Source organism: Plasmodium cynomolgi, chromosome 12 (assembly GCF_000321355.1).
Source record: "Plasmodium cynomolgi strain B DNA, chromosome 12, whole genome shotgun sequence".
NCBI classification, from domain to species: Eukaryota; Apicomplexa; class Aconoidasida; order Haemosporida; family Plasmodiidae; genus Plasmodium; species Plasmodium cynomolgi.
Window position 1 is genome coordinate 1,582,874 of NC_020405.1, and position 20,473 is coordinate 1,603,346.

Here is a 20,473-nt window from a genome sequence, read left to right on the forward strand (position 1 = left end):
TTTTTTTTTCCTTTTTTTTTTCCTTTTTTTTTTTCCTTTTTTTTTTTCCTTTTTTTTTCCTTTTTTTTCCTTTTTTTTTCCCCGAATTATGTCTTATTTCAACACTGAATATTCATACTGCATACATTTACGTGCTTGAAGAACGAAGCCAAATCGTAAAATTGTTCAATCAGCGCGTCAGATCAGTATATGTACATAATTGTATGTATATGTGCCCTCACCTCCCCTGTGCGTTGGTGCGTATATATTTGTGCTGCGCGTATATGTACTCGCCCCCATGCGCGCGTTCTTTTTATGTACGTAAAAAGGTACATTTATACGTATGCTTTTATGTTCATTCCTCCCTTTTCTCTCCATCTCCGCGCGAAAATTGAGCATTGTGTTGTATTACCGTGTCACCGCTTGCATGTCATTTTTTTACTACGCGGAAAGTGCCTGTTTACAGCCAATTTTTTTTTTTTTTTAAATCTTGTGATATACGTTTTTTTTTTTTCCCTCACCCCCTGTTGTGATATTTTTGTTTTGGGAAAACGTGAAAAAAAGGCGGACTGGGAAAAGCGCGAAAGTTGTGAGAGAAACACGTGTAGCACGTGCGCCTTGTGAGCGGCGACCCGCGCGGCCGAACCAAAAAGCGCGGAGTGCTTGACATTTGCACAAAGTTTTGAATTTTTTTTTTTTTTTTTTTCCCTCCTCGAGTTTGTAAAACAGGGCGCATTTTGTATGCGCACGTAAGTCTAGTTCTGCCCATTGCTTACATTTTGTATGTGACATTTTTTTTTTTTTTGCGGACCCTCCCCCCTCATCGGTGCATACAGGGACGTACGCTTTGTTAACCTGTTGCGCGCGACCGATTGAACTGTGTTGCCAATCTGCCAATCGAAGGGGAGTCCCTCACACCAGCGAGTGCGTCATTATACAAATACGTTATTATGCGCGTGCGTATGTATATACGCATATATACACACCTGTACATATAGCCTCATACACACATCCCTGTCGCGAAAGCCAACGCCGGAGTGTAATAAACGAATCGTTTTAAATGAGGCGGACGGTCACTCTCAAATGAATAAAATAAATGGATCACAAATTGATGATACAAGCAATTCTGAAACGCAATTACGAAAGCAAGTAAATAATAATAATAATAAATTGAGAAGAGAAGGGAATTATAAGATGAGTAAAAATTTTAACATCTCCAATTACAATTTAGATTTAATCAAATGTTTACAAAATGATTCAGGAATTTATTTTATATTAGATCCTTCAAAAGCCATCAACGATAAAAAAAGTTCTGAAGTATATGATATATTTATCCCTGAAAATAGTGATGGTGTTACTTTATATGTGCAGAAACTAAGTGATGAATACAAATGCATAGGAGTGAGTATAACGAAGAAGGGTATTGATATCAATACTGGCACGCGCATCTTTAATACGAAGATTGCCGACTGGCTGGAGCAGCTGTTTCATTTTAACAAAACATTGTCAAGTGGCAGCCAGCCCAGTGGCAACGGGGGTGCAAGTGCCAGCGCCGCTAGCGTTATCGGCCATAGCGGTCATAGCGGCCATAGCGGCCATAGCGGTCATAGCGGTCATAGCGGTCATAGCGGCCACAACGGCCACAACGGCCATAGCGGCATTAACACCGGTAACCACAGCAACCGACTCAAACGAGTGAACAGCAACAACTCCGCCACCGCAGAGAGCAACAGCGTCAACACCTCTCCCTCCACAGTCATAAACAATTGCAGCAAAGGCGCGAATGCGGCCATCAGCGCCCTGAGCAGCAGCGCAAACGGCAGCACCGGTGTCAGCGGCGTTAGCGGTGTTAGCGGTGTTGGCGGTGTTGGCGGCGTTAGCGGTGTTGGCGGCGTTAGCGGTGTTGGCGGCGTTAGCGGTGCGAATAAACACAGCGTCGGTGGCTACAACAACGTCAGGCATATGTCCTCCCCGGGCATGCAACAAGGACCAATCACCAACCTAGTTAAAAATCCCAAGAGCAACTTTGACAACTTTGAAAATAACGAGAACAACTACAACTCCGCGGTGTGCAATAAGAAGGGCAATAAAATGGTAAACCAGTCCAGCTGCAATTTAAACCAAAGCAACGGTACCAATAATGTCGTAACGCATATTGTGCCCTCAACCAATTTGTCAACTGCTACTCAGTCGAAGGACAATAACAATAACAGTAACAGTAACAGTAATAGTAACAGTAACACCCCTTCGACTCACCCCCACATGCAGCAGGTGCAGCACGCCAAGCAAATAAGGTTAAATCAGATGAACGCAACCCACTCGCACAAGTCTCATTTGCTACCGTACCACGGAGCGAATTACGAGGACAAGAATAGTAAGCTGTACAACAGCGTGGGAAGTGCGACCAGCGGAGGGGCACATGTCAGCGGGGCCAATGTCAGCATGGCAAATGTCAGTGGGGCCAATATCGGCGGGGCAAATGTCGGCGGGGCCAATGTCAGCGGGGCCAATGCCAGCAGTGTGAACAGCAAAAATGTGATCAATGGGGCATCGGCCAATTTGGGTGCATCATCGGGCGTGGGGTCCGGCAACCAGCAGGGGGCGTCTAACCCGAACAGTGAACTCATGAAGAATAACAAGCTGGGGTGCACCAGTAGACAGAAAAATGTTAACCACCATGTGCATGGCAGCCACCAGCAGCATAGCAGCCACCAGCAGCACAACAATCACCAGCAGCATAACCATCAGTCAAATCACCAACATGGTGGTGGCGACTCCTTGTACAACGCGCATAGCTCGCACAACGCGCATAGCTCGCACAACGCGCACAGCTCGCATAACGCGCACCCGAACAATAACCACATATATAATAATCACAAACCGCAACAGCAGTCGTACAATGAAAACTTCGGCTATCGACCAACCCTGTTCAACTTGCTTGAAGTTCTGGCAAATCATAATATTACAACTCCAGATCAGCGTGTGTGCATAAGGGGAATAGTTACCGATTTTTTAAACAATGAATTGCCTCATGGGAAGATATATGCATACATAGGTGCAGTAGTCGGACACGACATCCTACATGACATAATAAGGAAACTAGAGAAGGATCCAAATCGAAATGTTGTTCCAGATGCTTCTGGCTTAGCAAGGATAGAAGCAGCTTTTGGATTAAGTAAATCGTCATATGATTTTATGAACCACAACTCCAACAATACAAGTGTTAATAATATACCAAATGTTTTATTTAACCATCGAAATTTAAACAGTGCTCTGCTAAATAATCATATTTATTCGAGTATCTTGTCCAATGTAGCTAACAGTAGCTTGGTCAATAATAATAGTAGCTCTAATGGGGGTATTGCTGGTAGTGTGGCTGTTGCTGGAACTGTGGGTGGTGGTAATGCCAACGCACGTAGTGTTGACCGTATGAATATTGACAGTGAAAAAATTTTAAGTAATGTTAAAACGCAGGCTGATTTAAACAACCTGCTTAAGTATGCCAAGGGAGGAAGTGATAAGTATGCCTTGTCTTGTAACAATTTGATTAATATGAATAAAAAAAAAGGGGGGGTTCCTCCCAGTATGAATAATTTATTAAATATACGTTCTGAGGGTATGTTTAACAATGGTATGGCTTCCGTTGGCGGGGTAGGCAACATGGGGGGAATGAATCAGAAAGGTAGTGGACTCAGTGCACACGATTATCTGTGTGTGTCGAGGAACCTAAATATGCAATATAATCCCCTGAACAATAGGGTAAGCGCTTCGGATGATGAGGAAGAGCTCATGAAGGTGATTAAGAAAAATATCGAAACTTACAAAATGAACAATATTAAAAATATGCTTATATCATCCGTTTTCGGAAGAATAAAGTGGCTTAAAATAATGAACGAATCACCACACGCTTATCTCTACGGACATAGTATTGTCAAGTTTGGAAATAAATTGTACATGTTCGGAGGGACAAATAGCAAACATAAAAAGGTTCCATTTAATCATACTCTCACGTTTAGTCTTATTTATTATAATTATAAATTATTGCCACTTGGTGGAAACTACCCTGAAGAGAGAGATGGTCACACCACGCACTTGATCTCGTTGAAAACCGGACTAGCTGTGTTTCTTTTCGGAGGTAGTAATGAGAATACCTACTTTAATGATATTTATACACTCGATATGGAGACCCGGAAATGGAGCCAAAGAATTACCAGGGGGAAAATACCCCTGCCTAGGGATCAACACTGCTCACTTGTATACCCTGCCAAAAGTGAGCACGTCCGAGGGGAAAAGACAAACCTAACAGAGGGAGTTATAATTTTTGGAGGGAAATGCCTCTACAATAACAATATTGTTAACCTGAACGACATGTGGATTTTTTTATTTCAGCTTAACATGTGGGTCCGAATCAATTACACAAGTCAAGAATCTCCCATTGGAAGATATGGTATGAATTTCGTTTGGTCTGACACGAATACGTTGTGTTTGTTTGGTGGAGAGTACTTTGATTGGAATAAGAACTGTCGTGAGAGGAAGTTACTGGACGACATGTGGACCTTCCGTCTGAACTCTGCGTCCACCTCGAATGCGGTCAGCACAGGGGCAGGGGCAGGAGCAGGGGCAGGAGCAGCAGCAGCTACAAGTGCCCCCCCGGTTGGCGGTGCAGGAGGGGTAGGCAGCCTCAGTGCACTAGGCAACGTGGGCAGCATCAGTGCTTTAGGCAGCATGGGTGCCGCGGGAGGAGTGCCCACCAGTGCAGGTGCATGCAGAAATTTTATCTATAATAACTCCAGCTCCATGGAAGGGACGGTCTACAACGCGGTTGACATAATGCACGCAGATTCGTTCAACAATGGAAATATCCATGGTGGTGGAAATAATGGTGTCGGGGGTAGTAACAACAACGAGGGAAACAGCAAGCAGTTTTATCAAAACAACTTGGCCACCAGTCAGTCTATAGATAAGAGCAGCACGTGCGAGAATTTAAACAGCCTGACGAATAATGCCTTGGTGGAGAATGCCCTTCCAAATGCATCCTTCAATTTGAGTGATGATGATGACACCCCAAATAATGAAAACGATCATGTGAATAACATCCTTAAGAGAGTAAAAATAACAGGGGAATGGAAGAGAGAGATATACGATGGAAAAATTGGCTGTAGGTCCAACTATAGTAGTATTTTCATAACTCAGAGGCACCAAGATTTTAAGAGTGCAGAACCTAAGACGATAGAAAAGTTGATGTTACTGTGCAGTGGAATAACTTACATGAATAAGGAAAATAAATTGAAAATAGTTTCAAGTGACGAAATTTATGTCTACTTTTTTTCTCAAAAGAGATGGTATCTACTAAGGGGGAAATTATACAATGAAGAATTTATATATAATGCTAGACAGAGACATGTGGGTTGCTTTTTCGAATCAAAGAATGTACTTGGTAGAGCCAATAAAAATCCCGTTCCTTGTATATTCATTCAAGGAGGGTTTAAAAAAAATTCCATCTTTGGAGACGCCTGGTTGTTATCTCTCACAGGTGATAACCCCCTTAGAATACATGAATATGACACATCAAGGGAAAAAATATCCACCACGCAAATGCCACTGTACTACTTTAGAGATACTCATTCGATTAGTCTACTCTACAGCTTCTGCACTTTGCAGAAATGGCTTTTTGGTGCATTTGCTAATTTGGTCGATAATTGTGTACATGCTTTAAATCCAGCAGAAAATATTTTTATAAAATATGAGTTGACACCTGAGCATGATGGGATGTTATCTATTCAGGATGATGGGGAAGGTCTCGACTTCAACGCCATGAATAGAATTCTCCGCCTTTATGGAAACTATCGCAACTATGATAACAACAACAGCTTGTATAATGAATCCGGTATGGGATCAAGTGTGAAGAAACATAACTTCCCCAATACCGATTTTGTGAGTAGCAACCGAATTGACGACTACGATGAGGATGAGGACAGCGGTCGGGCGGATGGCAGTGGTGGTGGAAGCGGCGGTGGTGGCAATGGCGGCGGTGGTGGGGATAGTGCAACCGGGGACGGGATCCACCAGGAAGGCGCCGCGGGACAGAATAATAATAATAACCCCATAGGGGAAGAAGCACAGACGACGAAAAACAACAGTGAAGCATCCCCTGAGGGGGGTAATCAAAGGAAGAAGAAAAAATGCGCCTTCAATGACGATTATTATCATAAGAATTATGATCAAGAATTTTTTTACAACGAAAATGCGAATGCAATTTTTGATATAAAGTATGGGGTAGGGTTTAAAATGTCATTTGCTCGTATTTCCTCCAGTTGTGCCATCATGTCCAGGACGATAAACACCATCGGGATCGGATTACTCTCTCTAGAATTAATGAACCACTGTGACGCCAAGGAGCTAGCCACCCCTCTGTGCATGTGGAAATTACCTAATAAAGAATTAATAAACAGAAACATTGCCAATAAGTCGGAGCATAGGCACCATCAGAAGCTCCTCATGTCCTACACGCCATTCAATAGCCCCAGCCTGCTAGCCGAACAGATTAATATCCTTGGCACGTATAGTGGTACTAGGTTACTATACTGGGATTTTAGAGACGACATGGATTTTATTGTATTTTCCCCAGCGAATAATAATATCTACCTGAGCAGCTCCCCCCTCAGCATTGACGAAATTAAGTGTAGCAAGAAGAAAAGGGTAGCCACGAACGGGGCCACGAACGGGTTGGACGCTTCCAGAAAACTCAACTGCATTGAGGACGTTAATCTGAGCAACAGAGAAGTTAAGCGAAAGGCTCATTTTGATCAGCATGAGGAAGAAGGGGAAAAATATAAAAGGAGCAAAATCGATCATGGTGCGAGTGGACTGCATGTCGGTAATAATGGGACGACCACAGATGGGGAGAAGGACGAACAGGTTGCCCAGGTCGAAGAGAAGAATGACACATCACTGGTTAAGGATGAGCAGCAGTATAGTGCAAACGATAACTTGGAGGGCGGCAGCGACAGGAATAAGAGGCCCGACGGAGAGAACAACGATGCTACTGTCGCCCCGTTTGGTGAAACGGGTGAAGGTAATGCTAAACATCCAAACAAAAGCAGCACTGGTAGGAATGGCAGCCAAAACGACGAGGTGAGCGAAAAATGCGCCCAGGTTGGTAGTTCCAACGGTGTGACTTCCCCCAACGGTGTGACCTCCCCCAACGGTGCGGCTTCCCCTCCACAGGGAGGAGCAGAGAATGATGCAGATGCGAGCACAGCAGTGAACCAAAAGGAAGATGAACCCAAAGGAGGAGGGGAAAAAATACCAACCCATCCAAAGAGTAACAAAAGTAGGTATTACGAAAATGAGCAGTTTCAGCACAGCAATGACATTTTGAAGAGGATGAATTTGTTCGAATACAACTCCCATTTACATCCGTCCATATCGAAGGAGAAGTACAACGTTAGTCCCATTTTTCCCTTGTGGGATCATCCCAAAGATAGCATCGACTATTGCTTGTCTACTTATTTGTATTGGCTCTACCTGAGGAGAAGTACGAATATTTTTCTCCAGAACACCCTGCTGATACCGACGTGTATGAGGAGAGACGAGCACAGTGCGAACGGAGGGGCAGGAGATGCCACAGGCACGTCTTCCACAGGTATCCATAAGGGGAAGAAACTTAAGAGGGGAAAGAAATTCAAAAAGGGAGCCACGAAGAATGGGAACAGTGGTGCAGAAGTGGAGAAGAAGGAAAAAGCGGAGCAGGCGGAGAAGGGGGAGAAAGGGGAGGACGGAAATACAGCTGTGGCAGTGAAGGAAGAAGTGAACCATGAAGTGACGAACGGAGTAGGAGGAGGTGACCTACCGAGTAAGGACCAGGACCACGCCGTAGTTGCCCCTAGCAGTGACGACCCAAGCACAGAGAAAAACGGAGATGAGAGTACCAACCAGGGTAACATCATCAACGATTTGAACAACGATTTGAACAACGATGGAGTGCCCAACGAGGGAGTGCCCAGCGAGAAGGCCCACTTGAAGAACGAACTACAGGCAGAGGCAGATGCACAGGCGGAGGTGCCCGGTAGCAGTAGTAGTACTACTAGCAACAATAAGGTCTGTGTCGACAGTTTGGATGTCCCTGGGGCAACTGAAGCGAGTAGTAACGGTGATATAAATGGAAGTAAGGGGAACACGGGAAAGGCTTCAAACGAAGGAGATGGGTCTGGCACTGGTTCTGGAGGAGTGGGTGCCCCCTCTAGTCACGCTGCTGCACATGCGGTGGAGAGTAATGTCGAGGTTAGTGCCAAGGAAGCTGAAACGAATGAAGAAGATGACAGCGAAGTAGATGAAAATGGGTTCACAAAGTTGCAGAAGAAAAAATTAGAAGAAGCTTTAGAGTATGGAATATCACAGGAAGTGAAAAAACGCAAACATGTGCATAGGAACGAAACGGATGATAGTGCACAGGAGGATGACTACAATGAGGATGGTGAGGAAGAGGATGAGGAAGAAGAGGAGGACGATGAGGAGGAGGAGGATGAAGGCAAAAAAAACGCTAACGCTACGGAGAATTTGAACAGTGTAGAGAAAGCGCAGCAGGGAGAAGAGGCGAATGGGGCAAACGACGCGGAGGCCAATGTCGGCGAATCGACCCCAAATGGGGAATACACCGGTGACGCGAACAACCAGGAGAAGGCACAAGAAACGAATGGCGCGCAGCTGAGTGGCGCAGCCCTCGGGAAGAACCCAGACGGAGCGGAAAATCAAGAACCCTCCCCCAAAGGCACATTCGCAAAAGAAGGAGGAGCCGCAGCAGCGGGAGGAGTAGCCGCAGCAGGAGGAGCCGCACCAGGAGTAGCCGCACCAGGAGTAGCCGCAGCAGGAGGAACCGCACCAGGAGGAAAAAGAATGAAGAAGACAAAAAATAAAAGAGAAAAAAGCGAAAACGGAGTGGGAAAAAGAAGAGGAAATAATCATATGATGAACCATCATAGTAATGATGCCAAAAATGAAGAAAATGAAAAAGCACGGAAAGAAAATTATGTCAATGTATATATGGAGACACTCAAAATTAAGGATGAGTATTATATAAATAATACGAATAAATATACCCTGTACAATTTTTTGAGAAGAAAGCTTTACAGAATGGTTGAGTTCCATTATTTGTTTACTCCTTCTGATTATGAATACGGCTCATTCATTATGATGGGGTTCCTAAACGACAACACGAGTACATCTATAGAGGTAAATAGAATTTGTGAGGTTGGAATTTTACTCTATTACAAAAACCGACTAATCAAACGGTTGGATGCTCCCTTCATAGACACTGCCTACAATCTGTCACTTTCCAAATACCCTCCAAACCCATCCTTATACGAAGGGAATCTGTACAAGTATGCCTTAACAGTTATTGTTAATGTCCCCAATTGGCTTAAACCATCCATTAGCAAACAAGAATTTGTTCATGAAAATAATTATGCTTTCCTTCTCTTTAAGAAAAAACTGGTGAGTCTGATTAAGTACTACCTCTGCATCTGTGAGGACACGGTTAAGCTAACCAAATGGAGAGAATCCCGCGACCTTAAGTTGAAGAGGTATCTAGAAAATATGCAGTATAGCAATAGACCTTCCAAAAATGACTCTGATAATGAGTACGAGAAGGCGTACAAAATAATGTACACTGATAAGGGGAAGAACAGAAATGACCAGGAGGAGGAGGTCGTGCCTCATAAGGAAGAGGAACCGCAAAGGAGGGAACGCGCAGCGGCACAGCTAGCCAAAACTGGTGAAAGCAGAGCCCACGAGGGAAAGAGAAGGAGGGAGTCGGCTAATGCGGTAGAAGCGGTAGAGGCGGTAGAGGCGGTGGAAGCGGCGGAAGCGGTAGAAGGGGCAAATGTGGGAAATGCGACGAATGCGGCAGATGCACCCACTGGAGATAAGCTCCAGGAGAGCGGTGCCAACCTAAAGGAGGAGGAGGAAGAAGAAGAACCCGCAGAGAATGACATGCCAGCCGAGGAGGAAGACGCGGCAGAGGAGGTGGCTGCGGAGGAGGAGGAGGAGGAGGAAGCGGAGGAGGAAGCGGAAGAGGGCGAAGAAAGCAACGAGCAGTACGCACATAAACCCAAAAAGGAAGCGAAGCGGAAAAAGCGAAATGAAGAGGAGGAAGAGGAGGGAGAGGAGGAAGAGGAAGAGGTAGAACAGGTCGAAGGGGACGAAGAGGGCGAAGAAGGCGAAGGGGGCGAAGAAGATGAGGAGTATGTGCCGGAGGAAGACGAAGAGCACAGAGATGCCGATGCGGAGGAGGACAACGAAGAGGAGGACGAAAGAAAGGCGAGGAAAAAACAAAAAGTCAGTCATGAAGAAGCGGACGATGAGGAGGAAGAAGAAGAAGAGGAAGAGGAAGTTGAGGAGGAGGACGATGAGGAGGAGGAAGAGGAAGAGGAAGAGGTTGAGGAAGTAGATGAGGAGGAGGGAGAAAAGGATGGTGAAGAGGGGGAGGAAGAAGTCGAGGAGGGAGAGGAAGAAGTCGAGGAGGAAGATGAGGAAGAGTACGACCCAGAAGAAGATGAAGAACATAACAACGAAGTGGTTAGGGTTGTAGATGACGAGGATGAGGAGAAGGAAAACCTCGCCAATTGCCACGAAGACGAGAACGACGTGGAGGAGGAGAACTACCCAGACGGGGAGAACTACGCCGACGAGTGGAGCAGCTAAAGGGGAGGGAAGATTGAGTCCTCCCTACCCCACGTTGAGAAAAGGAGAGAAGAAAAAATAAGTATAATAAAGTACACATGAAATACGCATAAAAAAGTATCGCGCAAATTGTGCAGCTTAATCGGGTACGCATTGTGCATCATAACTGTGGCTTTGTTTTACCCACGGACGTAGGAACCAAAGCGCGAAGTACGTGTATGTGAACGAATCGGCTGCTTAGAACGAATCGGATGCTTAGAACGAATGAGCTGCTTAGAACGAATGAGCTGCTTAGAACGAATGAGCTGCTTAGAATGTAGAATTTAGCGAGCCTGCCCCGTTTCCCTCTCACCACACCCGTGTGATAAGGAAAGGGAAAAAAGGCTCGAGGCAGTATAGTTTCCCCCATAATAGCATTTAGGCACATCAAAAGGAGAAAAGGATCGTCCTGAAAAATCTGTATCTGTGAAAGTGCGTTTAACTAGTATACCATGTGAAGACGGTCGGGACAGGAAACCCTTTCTCTTCCTCTTCTCACACACACCCGGCTTGGGCAAAAGATAGATATTTATTTACACACGGCAATTTTATGGGACTCTTTTTTGTGTTCCCCATTTTTGCACGTCATCCCGAGTTAGCGTCCTGATGAAGTTAAAATTGTGCATACATGTAACAGTCCCGAAGAACCTCTTCCCGTTAGGATCTAATATACTCCTTACCGTTGATACAATATCGGCAGTGTTCTCTCTTTAATTTGGTTTCCCCTCTGAGTTCTTCCCCCCCGAAAGAGGAACACATAAATGGCGCGCAGGGGGGAAGAAGAAGAAGAAGAAAAATTAGGAGTGCTTTTATCAGCACAGCACAAGGGGAACACTCCCACCAAGAATAATGTATAAACGTCCAAACCTCCCGCGCGTTATAACCACACGGTTAGTCCGATCACACATGGACGGTGCATGCATGCGTTGCACCGTTCAACCCTACGAGATGGAGCTTCCCCTCCTTGTTGGCAACCTTTTTGAGCGCTCTCCTTTTTTCTCCCTTTTAGAAGAGAAGCCAAGCAGCACAGTATGCACGGCTCATGTGCTGCATATAATTACATATCCATTTTCCTACCTATATTATTGCTACGGGGCAGTGGAATTTGGGCTGCCAGCGTAAACCTCTGCAGGAACCAACCCACACGTATGGGGTAATGTGTACGTAGTGGAGGGGAGGCGAACTCCCCAATCCTGAACCCTGACCCCACCCCCCTCCTCCCGATCCCATACACGCAAAAATAGATGTGCCCACGTAACGGCGCAGCTTAATTTGTTAATTCATTTAATTAGCCTTTTCCCTGTCGCACCAAAGTTAAACATATATCACCTTGTCATTTTTATGTTATGTTTTAAAAGCTACTGTTTTGTATTTTTGAAAAAGTCACAGTTGCCAGACCAGCGACTGTACGTGTGTTATGTGTATGCACCCACACGCTTATGGCGAACATGCCATTTTTAACGTTAACATTTCTTTCCCCTTTTTATCTTTTTTTTTTTTTTTTTTTTCCCTTATCAATCGAATGAACTTTTCTTTCTTAATGTTTTTACAAAAGTATAATTAAAAAAAATGAGTGAAAAATGGAAAAGTTGGAGTTGAGTTGAAGAAGTTGAGATGAAGCTGAGTTGAAGCTGGGTTGAACTGAATTGAAGCTGGGTTGAAGTTGTTGAGGGGGCTATGGAGGTGGTGTTGCTCCCTTAGGGGGGGAAACTACTCTCCAGGGGAAAAGGCCCACAGCGTGGAGAAGAACAGCTTTGCCTAAATTTTTGCATTAAAGTTCAGTGCCATCTTTTTTTTTTTTAGCAACCGGTTTTGTTATGCTCCTCCCCTTTGAGCACCTGAATATATTGGTTGATTTTTTCTAGTAGGAGAGTGTTCTGTCTACGCACGTCATTCAGTTGAGCAGTCTTCCGACCGAGTTCCTTATGAAGGAGGTTCAGAAGTCTGTTATTCTCAATTTCAGTGTTTTTAATTTCTTGTATAATTCCTTTTTTTTTTTTCTCCTGATATTTTTTTTCCAAGTCGTTAAAGTCGAAAATTAAATCATGTTTTTTCAATTTATTTTTTAGCGCATTCTTCTTGTCATCCATATTTTTATGCAGCTTATTATTTCTATGCTCTAATTCTGCATTTTCCCTTTTTAGGGCTGTATAGACTCTAGTTAGTTCCTCCTTCCTGCGCATGAGTGTTTCCATTTTTTGCATAATGTCACTGTACTGCTCTCTGCTGATGATGACGCAATTGTTGGTCAAATTTAAACGGTACTTTTTTTTGTCATACAAATAGTCTATGTTTCTTAACTTTGAAATTTTTATAAGAATGTAGAATTTGATTTGGGAAATATTTTTCTTTTTATCTTCTTCAATAATTTTCATTTCTTCATTTAGCATGTGGACTTCTTTCTCGATGTTTTTTTTTTTCGTCAGCAATTTTCTTTGCTCGTTTTTTTTATATTCTATATTTTTCTTTATGTTGTTTATTCCGTTCAAAATGGCTATATTTTCTTTTTTTATTTTCTCGATTTTATCCGTTTTGTTTGCTCCGTTTTTATTCAGCAGCGCCACGTCATCCGCGTGATCTGTGTCATCCACGCCATTCACGTGACCTGTCTGCCCCGCCTGACCATTCTCCAGTGTTTTCCCAAGTTCAGCACATTCGCTCGCTGGATTTTCACTACCGTCTTCTTCCTCTCCTGGCGCCCCCCCCTTGGAGAACCCTCCGTCACTCTCGTCGGATGCCTCGTCTTGGTTTTTCCGCAGCCCCTTGATAAGCGTCCTGTAGCAGAGGCTGTCTTCTCCCATCATATCTTTCAGTCTTTGGAGGTTCTTATCCTTTTGTTCCTGCGCGAAGCGGTAAAAAAAAAAAAAAAACGGGGTGTACACACATACGTGGAGAGGGACAACAAAACAATCTGTGTCATGTTTTACCACTCCACTCGGGGGAGAAGTAATCAATCGATGTGCCCTATCGAGGGAAAGGCTCTCCTTAGGATCACATCGGGATGGTGTCACTCACATGGCGGCACTCACATGACGGCACTCACATGACGGCACTCACATGACGGCACTCACATGACGGCACTCACATGGAGCCACTCACAGGACGGCACTCACATGGAGCCACTCACATGACGGCGCTCACATGACGGCACTCACATGGTGACAATCCAAGTCGTAGACCAACATCTGCATTTCCTGAATGTATTTGTTCATCTCATTATCCACGATGCTCAACTCCTTTGTGAAGAGCTTCCTTTGCTTCCTTAACTTTATCTCCTTCTTTCGTAGCTCCATTAATATGCTATTTTTCTCATCAATGGAAATAATTTTAAGAGCAATAAATTTTATTATCCGAATGGCTTCTATTTTTTTCATGTGTAGCAGCTTCAAATCTTGAGCAAATTTTTTTCTGATTTTTTCTAAATGTCTTTCGATCTGCTCCTTGTTGTAATGCTTGTATTTTCTTTCAAAGAAGGTCCGCTCAAAATTGGTACTTTTTATTTTAGGCACGCTTGTTCCTTTCATCATCTTTTCCTCCTTCAGGATAAACTGGCTAAGGTGGTCCAACACGGAACATGGTGCCTTCTCCGATCCGCTCGGCGTGGCCACTTGCTTGGAATGGGGAGAGGTCATCTCGGGGGAGGTAGCCATCTCGGGGGAGGCACCCACCTCGGGGGAGGCACCCATCTCTGGGGAGGTAGCTTCCATCTGAGCAGAATCGGGGCAAGCACTCCTCTCCTGGGGCTCGACTACTTCCCCTTTCGCCGCTCTACCGCATGGCGCCTTTTCCTTCTCCAGGACCTCCCTCAAAAAAAGTACTTCATCGTGTATCTGCGCCATTCGCTGGGTGTCAGAAAAAAAGGGGGGCGGCAGTGTGGGGGGGTCAAAAAAAAAGACACTCACAATGATGGGAAGACTCACAATAATGGGCACACTCACAACAGTGGGCACACTCACAACAGTGGGAAGACTCAGCACACTCTGCTCCCACTGTACCTCCTCCATCTGTGACTTCACCGCACGAAAGTCCTCGTTGAACATCTCCTTGATGAAGTTAATCTGTTGCAGGAGCTTCCTCTTGTCATCTTCGTACTCCCGAATTATCTCGCTGAGCGATGAGAGAAAAAAAAAATAAAAGTATACCTATGTGGTGGGAGAGTGCCATTAGAGGAGGAAAACTGTTGCACAAATGTGTCGTGGGAAAAACGCCTTCTTCTTTCTTTGTAACGATGAAGAGGACAGGAACGAGGGGGGGAAAGGGGGGTGTTCGTTCCTCTCCCGTGTTCCACCGCTCAGGGGTGTTCGTTCCTTTCCCGTGTTCCACCTCGCAGGGGTGCTTGTGACCACCCCTACGTTATGCTGGATATCCGTCGGGGGGGCCTTGGGGGTACTGCAGAGTTTTCCATTTGGTCCAGCTGAGCAAGTACATGCTCGTACATTTGAATAATTTTCTTCTTGTGACATATTTCTTCAATTTTTTCTTCATTGTTGACAATTTTTAACTTTTGATTTTTCTGTCTGGTTTCATTAAATTGATGAAGGGAGTGATTGACCTGCTCCATAAGTTGGACTTTTTTTTTAATTTTCTTCTTACTAGCTTTTTTTTTTTTCACAAATTCGTTCAGGCGCTCATTTTTCAAGTACATTTTTATGCACGTGATGGTTAGTGGCGCTTTTGTATCCTTTCCATGCAGTGCGTGGGAAGTTAGAGAGTGTGTCCAAAATTTCAATCGCTCATACGTCCGGATAAGATAACGAATTCTTTCATCATACTCACGTTGATTGTACGAAAACACTCGTTCGTATTCTTTTATTTTTCCCTTGATATTTTTGTAGATCCTTTTGGACATGTCTACATCGATAAGAAATTTTTTTTTTTAAAAATCTCATGTATTTTTTTTTTAGCTTGTTAATTTTCATGTTCATATTTTTTTTATGTAAAAGTGCTCTCTTCATATTTTCTTCATTCTCCTTTGCTTCTTTCGTTTCACGTAAACTGTACAAAATATCTACATCTTGGACCACCTCATTGGTGTTAAAAATTGTATTCATATTACGTTGATCATAATTTAAAATAAGATTTATTTTTTTTTTCTGTTCTTCAATTTTGTCCTTCTCCCCTTCTTTGTTGTTATTTTGGATGAAGTTCCAAATGTCCGTGATATCGTTACGTTCGGATCGTCCTCTATCATTGCCTTCAAGGTCGTTTGGGGTTGTCCCCTCCTTTGGGATTGTCCCCTCCTTTGGGACTTGCCCCCCTTTGGTGCCTCCGCATAATTCCCCTTCCATCCGTTGCTCATTTTTGAAAAGGTGCATCAGGAAGGCTACATCAGAGTGGATATCTTCCAACGTGAAAGGAATTATATTTTTTTTTTTTTTTTTTTTTTTTACAAATTCTTCTACAATATAGTCATGAATTTCTTCGATCAAAAATTGGTACAATGAGTCGATCGTTAAGTGTGGTATTTCCGATGAGTTGGACTTTTCAATTTGTGTACCTCTCCCGAAGTGTTGTACCCATCGGTGTGCACTCACATAGTATCTCTTTAACACATTAAACAGGTGCACAAAAAAAAAGTGAAAATCTAATTTTATGTAATTATTTCCTAGACTGACAAAAATGTACTGCCTTTTTTTTTCTCCTTCGTTTACGTAAATATTTCTGACCTTTTCATACATGGGGATTTTAACTCGATAATATAAAAAAAAATATTTTGTGGAGAAGACAAAAATGTTGTTGTGGTTTGTTAAGCAGAACAGTAGGTGGTTCGCTTCATTCACTGTCATGCTAACTATGGATACCCTTTCGGGGAAATTCTTTCTGGCAATTTTGTACACCACAGTTGGGCGCAAAATGGTTTTTCTTCTCCCACTCTTCGCTTTGCATCTCCCACACTCCGCTTTGCACCTCCCACTCTCCGCTTTGTATCTCCCACACTCCGCTTTGCACCTCCCACTCTCCGCTCTGCACCTCCCACTCTCCGCTCTGCACCTCCTTCCATTAAGGTGTAAAAAAAAGATGCAATTATTTTTGATCCCCTCAGTTGTCAGGACAAACCCATTATCATTAATTTTTGCTACACAAGAAATATTTATTTCGAGACTCTTCCCAGTGTTTATTTTATTCTTTTTATTTTTTTTTTCCTCCTCCGCATTTTCTTTTTCTTCTTCCTTCCTTTTGTCTCTCTCCAGATTTATGCTCAAGCACGTGGGATATCTTTTTCGTCTTTTTTCCAACTTGTTCATCACCGACTCGCTAAACAGTGTCTCTACGTATTTTTGTAGGTTCTTCCTTTTGTTATTAAATACAGAAAATTGTGTGGAGTGGGGGGTTTCCTCTCCATTTTTTTTTTTTTCTGTGTCTTCCTCTGTGCTTTTGGTGAGGCTCATTTTATCTCTGTAGAAGTTCATTTTATCATACTCTCCCTCTGATATGTCGCTGGCCGAGCTGTTCAGGGGGGACTCCCCCTCGCTCTCGCTGCATTCGTGGCTGCAATCGTTGTGGCTGCAGTCGTTGTGGCTGCCCGTTCTGTCCATTACCGCACTGCTGCCTCCGCTTCTCCTCCCCCTGGGGTCGTACAGGCGCGACTCCTCCTCCGCGGGGTTGAACTGTACCTCGAGAATTTCATACTCGACGCGCAGGTCGTACGGGTTTTCCGCGCTCGCCGGGGGTAGCGGCGACTGGGAAGGTGACCCCGGACATTGCCCCGGTGTGTGTTCCGACTGCTCCGACTGCTCCGACGTCTGTGCCGCCAACTCCTCCGATGTTTGTGCCGCCACCCCCTCCGACGTCTGTGCCGCCAACCTCTCCGACGTGTGTACCGCCAACCGCTCCGCGCAAACCCGGAAGAGCAGGTTGCGCACCCCCAAGACGTAAAACGAGCGAGTGGAGGGTAAGTAGAAGGAGCCCCTCAACTGCGCTTCGCAAATCTTCAAATATCCCAGTGGCTTAAACGAATCCTCATCCTTGTACAAAAAAAAAACATACTGTTCCTCCTGCGCAATGACACATATGTACTTGGAATTTTCGCTCTTCTCAATATGGACAATAGGATTATTGCTTGTCTTTACGCAACTCACAACATCCAGAAAGAGGTGCTTCATTTTTACTATGTATATAACCCCATTATTAAACCCAATGCAGAAAAAAAAAAAATCATTTTCGCAGTAGAGGTACTTGACGCATGTAATGAAGTCTCTAAATTTATGAAGACAATAATTTCTTTCCACTTTTTTCTCATCCAATTGGTAATTAAAAATTTTTCCATTGTAGCTAAAACTGAAGATGTGATTTTCACAGGAGAAAATATTTTTTATTTTGCTGTTATGTGAGTAAAAGAATGTGCTTAAATCATCGTAGTTATTTTTTTTTGAAGAATATATGGCACAGTTTTTTTTGTCAATAAGTAGGAAGAACTTTTTATGAGATATTATTTTGCTTATGTTCACTTGGACAGACACGTCTTTTTCCAGTTTGATCATTAATTCTTTGTGCGCGGGTAGGTTGGCTCCGCTGAATTGGCAAGCCCACCTGCGAGCGGGGGTGTCACGTCATGGGCGTACCTCTACCTCTAACCGGGTGCACCTCTACCGCTAACCGGGTGCACCTCTACCGCTAACCGGGTGCGCCTCTACCTCTAACCGGGTGCACCTCTAACCAGATTCACTTACAATTTGAGGGAGTCCCCATCCTTGGTAGTTATGTACCCGTCGTAGTAATGTACGTAGGATATATTTTTGTGGAAGTGAAATTTTCCATTTTCATTTTTTATTATCCATTTCTCCACAAGGTCCTGTAATGTGCATGCGGGAGGAGAAGTATCACCCTTGGGTTACCTATTTAGGCTACCTAACAGTAGAGAGGGGGGCTCTACATGCATTTTCACAGAGTAAAGTTACTCTCCATGAGCGACATAGTTGAATGAGCCCTCCTCCCCTTTTTCCACCAATGCAAGAACGAACCTTTAGTAGGAAAAGTCTTCCGTCAGATGTCCCAATAAGAATGCTCCCCTCGCAAAACCCAAAGCAGTTCACTTGTAGCGTTGAGTCAATTTCCAGGCTCTTCTCTTTAATTTTAAGGCCTACAAAAAAAAAAGGGGAAGCAGTGCGTGGAAAGTCCTCATTATGTGGAGGGAAAAATCAGTAATAGGTTCAATTCCTCATGAGACGAAGCCGTGTTGACGTTTTTGTTTAACGGCTGGGAGGGAAATTCCCCCGAGGTGGGCAAAGGCGAAGGGGTTGTCTACCCGTGTAGGTCCTCTCCAAGTTCCACAAAAACAGCTTCTTTCTCCTTAAAATTAAAAAAAAATCGTAGTACCTAAAAAGAGGGCAAATAAAAGGGGCACAGATTGCACAGATTGCACAGATTGCACATGTTCCACAGAAGGCTGTCAAACTGCTGGCTTTTGCTTTTCTCCATTCCGAGGAGGATCCATGTTTCCTCCATTTGATGTCTAGCTAGCTTATTCACTTTTACAACGGATTCATTATTACTGTGCAATGTTGCAATACTCCAGATGCAGGTACATATTTAAAATGAAAGTTTTTTTTTCTGAATCTAGAACCTTCAGAACCCGTTTATTCGTTATCAACACCAAGTAGTTACTCTCCTTCTGGACGTAAATTTTTTCGTAAAAGTCATGATCCTCTAACTTTATTTCTTCTTTCAGGGTTTGTCTTTCTGTGCAGTATATTTGTATGCCTGCATGTGGGGGGGGAGAGGTGGTATATGTGGCAGCGGGAGGAGAGGTCGTACAGGGGGGAGAGCTCGCACAGGGGACAGAATCAGAGTTGCACACCGCGTGTAAGTGTTCGATCAAATTAACCCCCTGAGTGGTTGGGGAAGCACCGTCTGGTGGCTCCCTCTGGTGGCACTCCCCCATCTCTCTCTCCCCCATCTCTCTCTCCCCCATCTCTTTATCCCCTATAGCTTCCTCCCCTCGCATTACATGAACACTGGGCGGATCCATACAACACAACTAGGAGCGAGTCCCCATGCAGGAACGAGCAAGTGATGACGCAATCATTCTTCGTGAACAGAGTCCTCAAAGATTTTATTACAGGGTTGTAAATATTAATTACATTATGCAGGAAAAACACGATGTTATAATTTTTGAGGAGAAAAATATCGACATTTAAGTTAACTCCATAGAGATGTTTTTCTCTTATCAGATTGTACGGGATGTGTTCCTCCTTCCACAGGTGTGCTTCCCTATCTACTGCTTCTTCATATTTATTCGTTTGGTCTTTTCCGACGTAGCCCTCCCCATCGATAGAAGTGCTCAAATGGATAGTATTCAAATTTGGCGTTTCGTCATTTCGGTTAATGGTGTTGAAAATATTTCTTCTGAATTTACAATAAACGGCGATTTTTTTGGAGAAAAGACCGGAGGTCTGCATTTTGGGATTGTATACTCATGACGTGCGCTATGCACACTGTGCGCACGGCGTGTATTTGCACCCAAAGGGATGTGATGTGATGTGACATAGGCCGAGTAACATCAGAGGTACACTCGCGCGGCCCAGAATGTTAATCTCCACCGCTGAAGACCCCCTCACACATGCTGTGTAATTATTTACAAATGGGAAAAGAAAAACTGTTGACGATTCATTTTCTCGTAGTGATGGAGATTCCATTTTGAATTGAGAAGGAGAGTACGCACAAGGAAAACCCGGTGTAGAAATTCCACGCCATTTTGTGCACACATGAACAAGGATTTTTTTTTTTTTTCCCCGCAAGGAGAACGTGGGTCAATTTTTTTTTCAAAAATTTTTTC

At 44.0% G+C, this 20,473-nt stretch overlaps 2 protein-coding genes across 2 annotated transcripts; one reads left to right on the top strand and one right to left on the bottom strand.

Annotated features, from left to right (window-relative positions):
* Window positions 1-1,173: 1,173 nt before the first annotated feature.
* Window positions 1,174-10,680, top strand: PCYB_124690 (hypothetical protein; the record flags this gene model as incomplete). Its single annotated transcript, XM_004223802.1, has 2 exons — window positions 1,174-1,648; window positions 1,736-10,680. The coding sequence occupies 2 exons, from the start codon at window positions 1,174-1,176 to the stop codon at window positions 10,678-10,680; spliced, it is 9,420 nt and encodes a 3,139-aa protein (XP_004223850.1).
* A 1,817-nt stretch (window positions 10,681-12,497) lies between these two features.
* PCYB_124700 (hypothetical protein) lies at window positions 12,498-20,096 on the bottom strand. Its single transcript, XM_004223803.1, has 11 exons — window positions 19,646-20,096; window positions 19,187-19,398; window positions 19,070-19,143; window positions 18,944-19,014; window positions 18,660-18,778; window positions 18,369-18,490; window positions 15,471-18,228; window positions 15,051-15,343; window positions 14,715-14,805; window positions 13,854-14,540; window positions 12,498-13,538 (listed from the first exon to the last, which is right to left on the bottom strand). Exons 3-7 carry the CDS (start codon window positions 19,141-19,143, stop codon window positions 15,471-15,473), a joined length of 3,144 nt encoding a protein of 1,047 aa, XP_004223851.1. The 5' UTR covers window positions 19,187-19,398; window positions 19,646-20,096; the 3' UTR covers window positions 12,498-13,538; window positions 13,854-14,540; window positions 14,715-14,805; window positions 15,051-15,343.
* Window positions 20,097-20,473: the final 377 nt, after the last annotated feature.

Bases quoted from the DNA above. Each gene is read 5' to 3' on its own strand.
- PCYB_124700 (XM_004223803.1), bottom strand. From the start codon at position 19,143: ATGGAGGAAACATGGATCCTCCTCGGAATGGAGAAAAGCAAAAGCCAG. The intron at 18,779-18,943 runs GTAGACAACCCC...TTTTTTTTGTAG, and splicing joins CTTGGAGAGGACCTACACGG to GCCTTAAAATTAAAGAGAAG. The intron at 18,491-18,659 runs GTTCGTTCTTGC...TGCACATTACAG, and splicing joins GAAGACTTTTCCTACTAAAG to GACCTTGTGGAGAAATGGAT.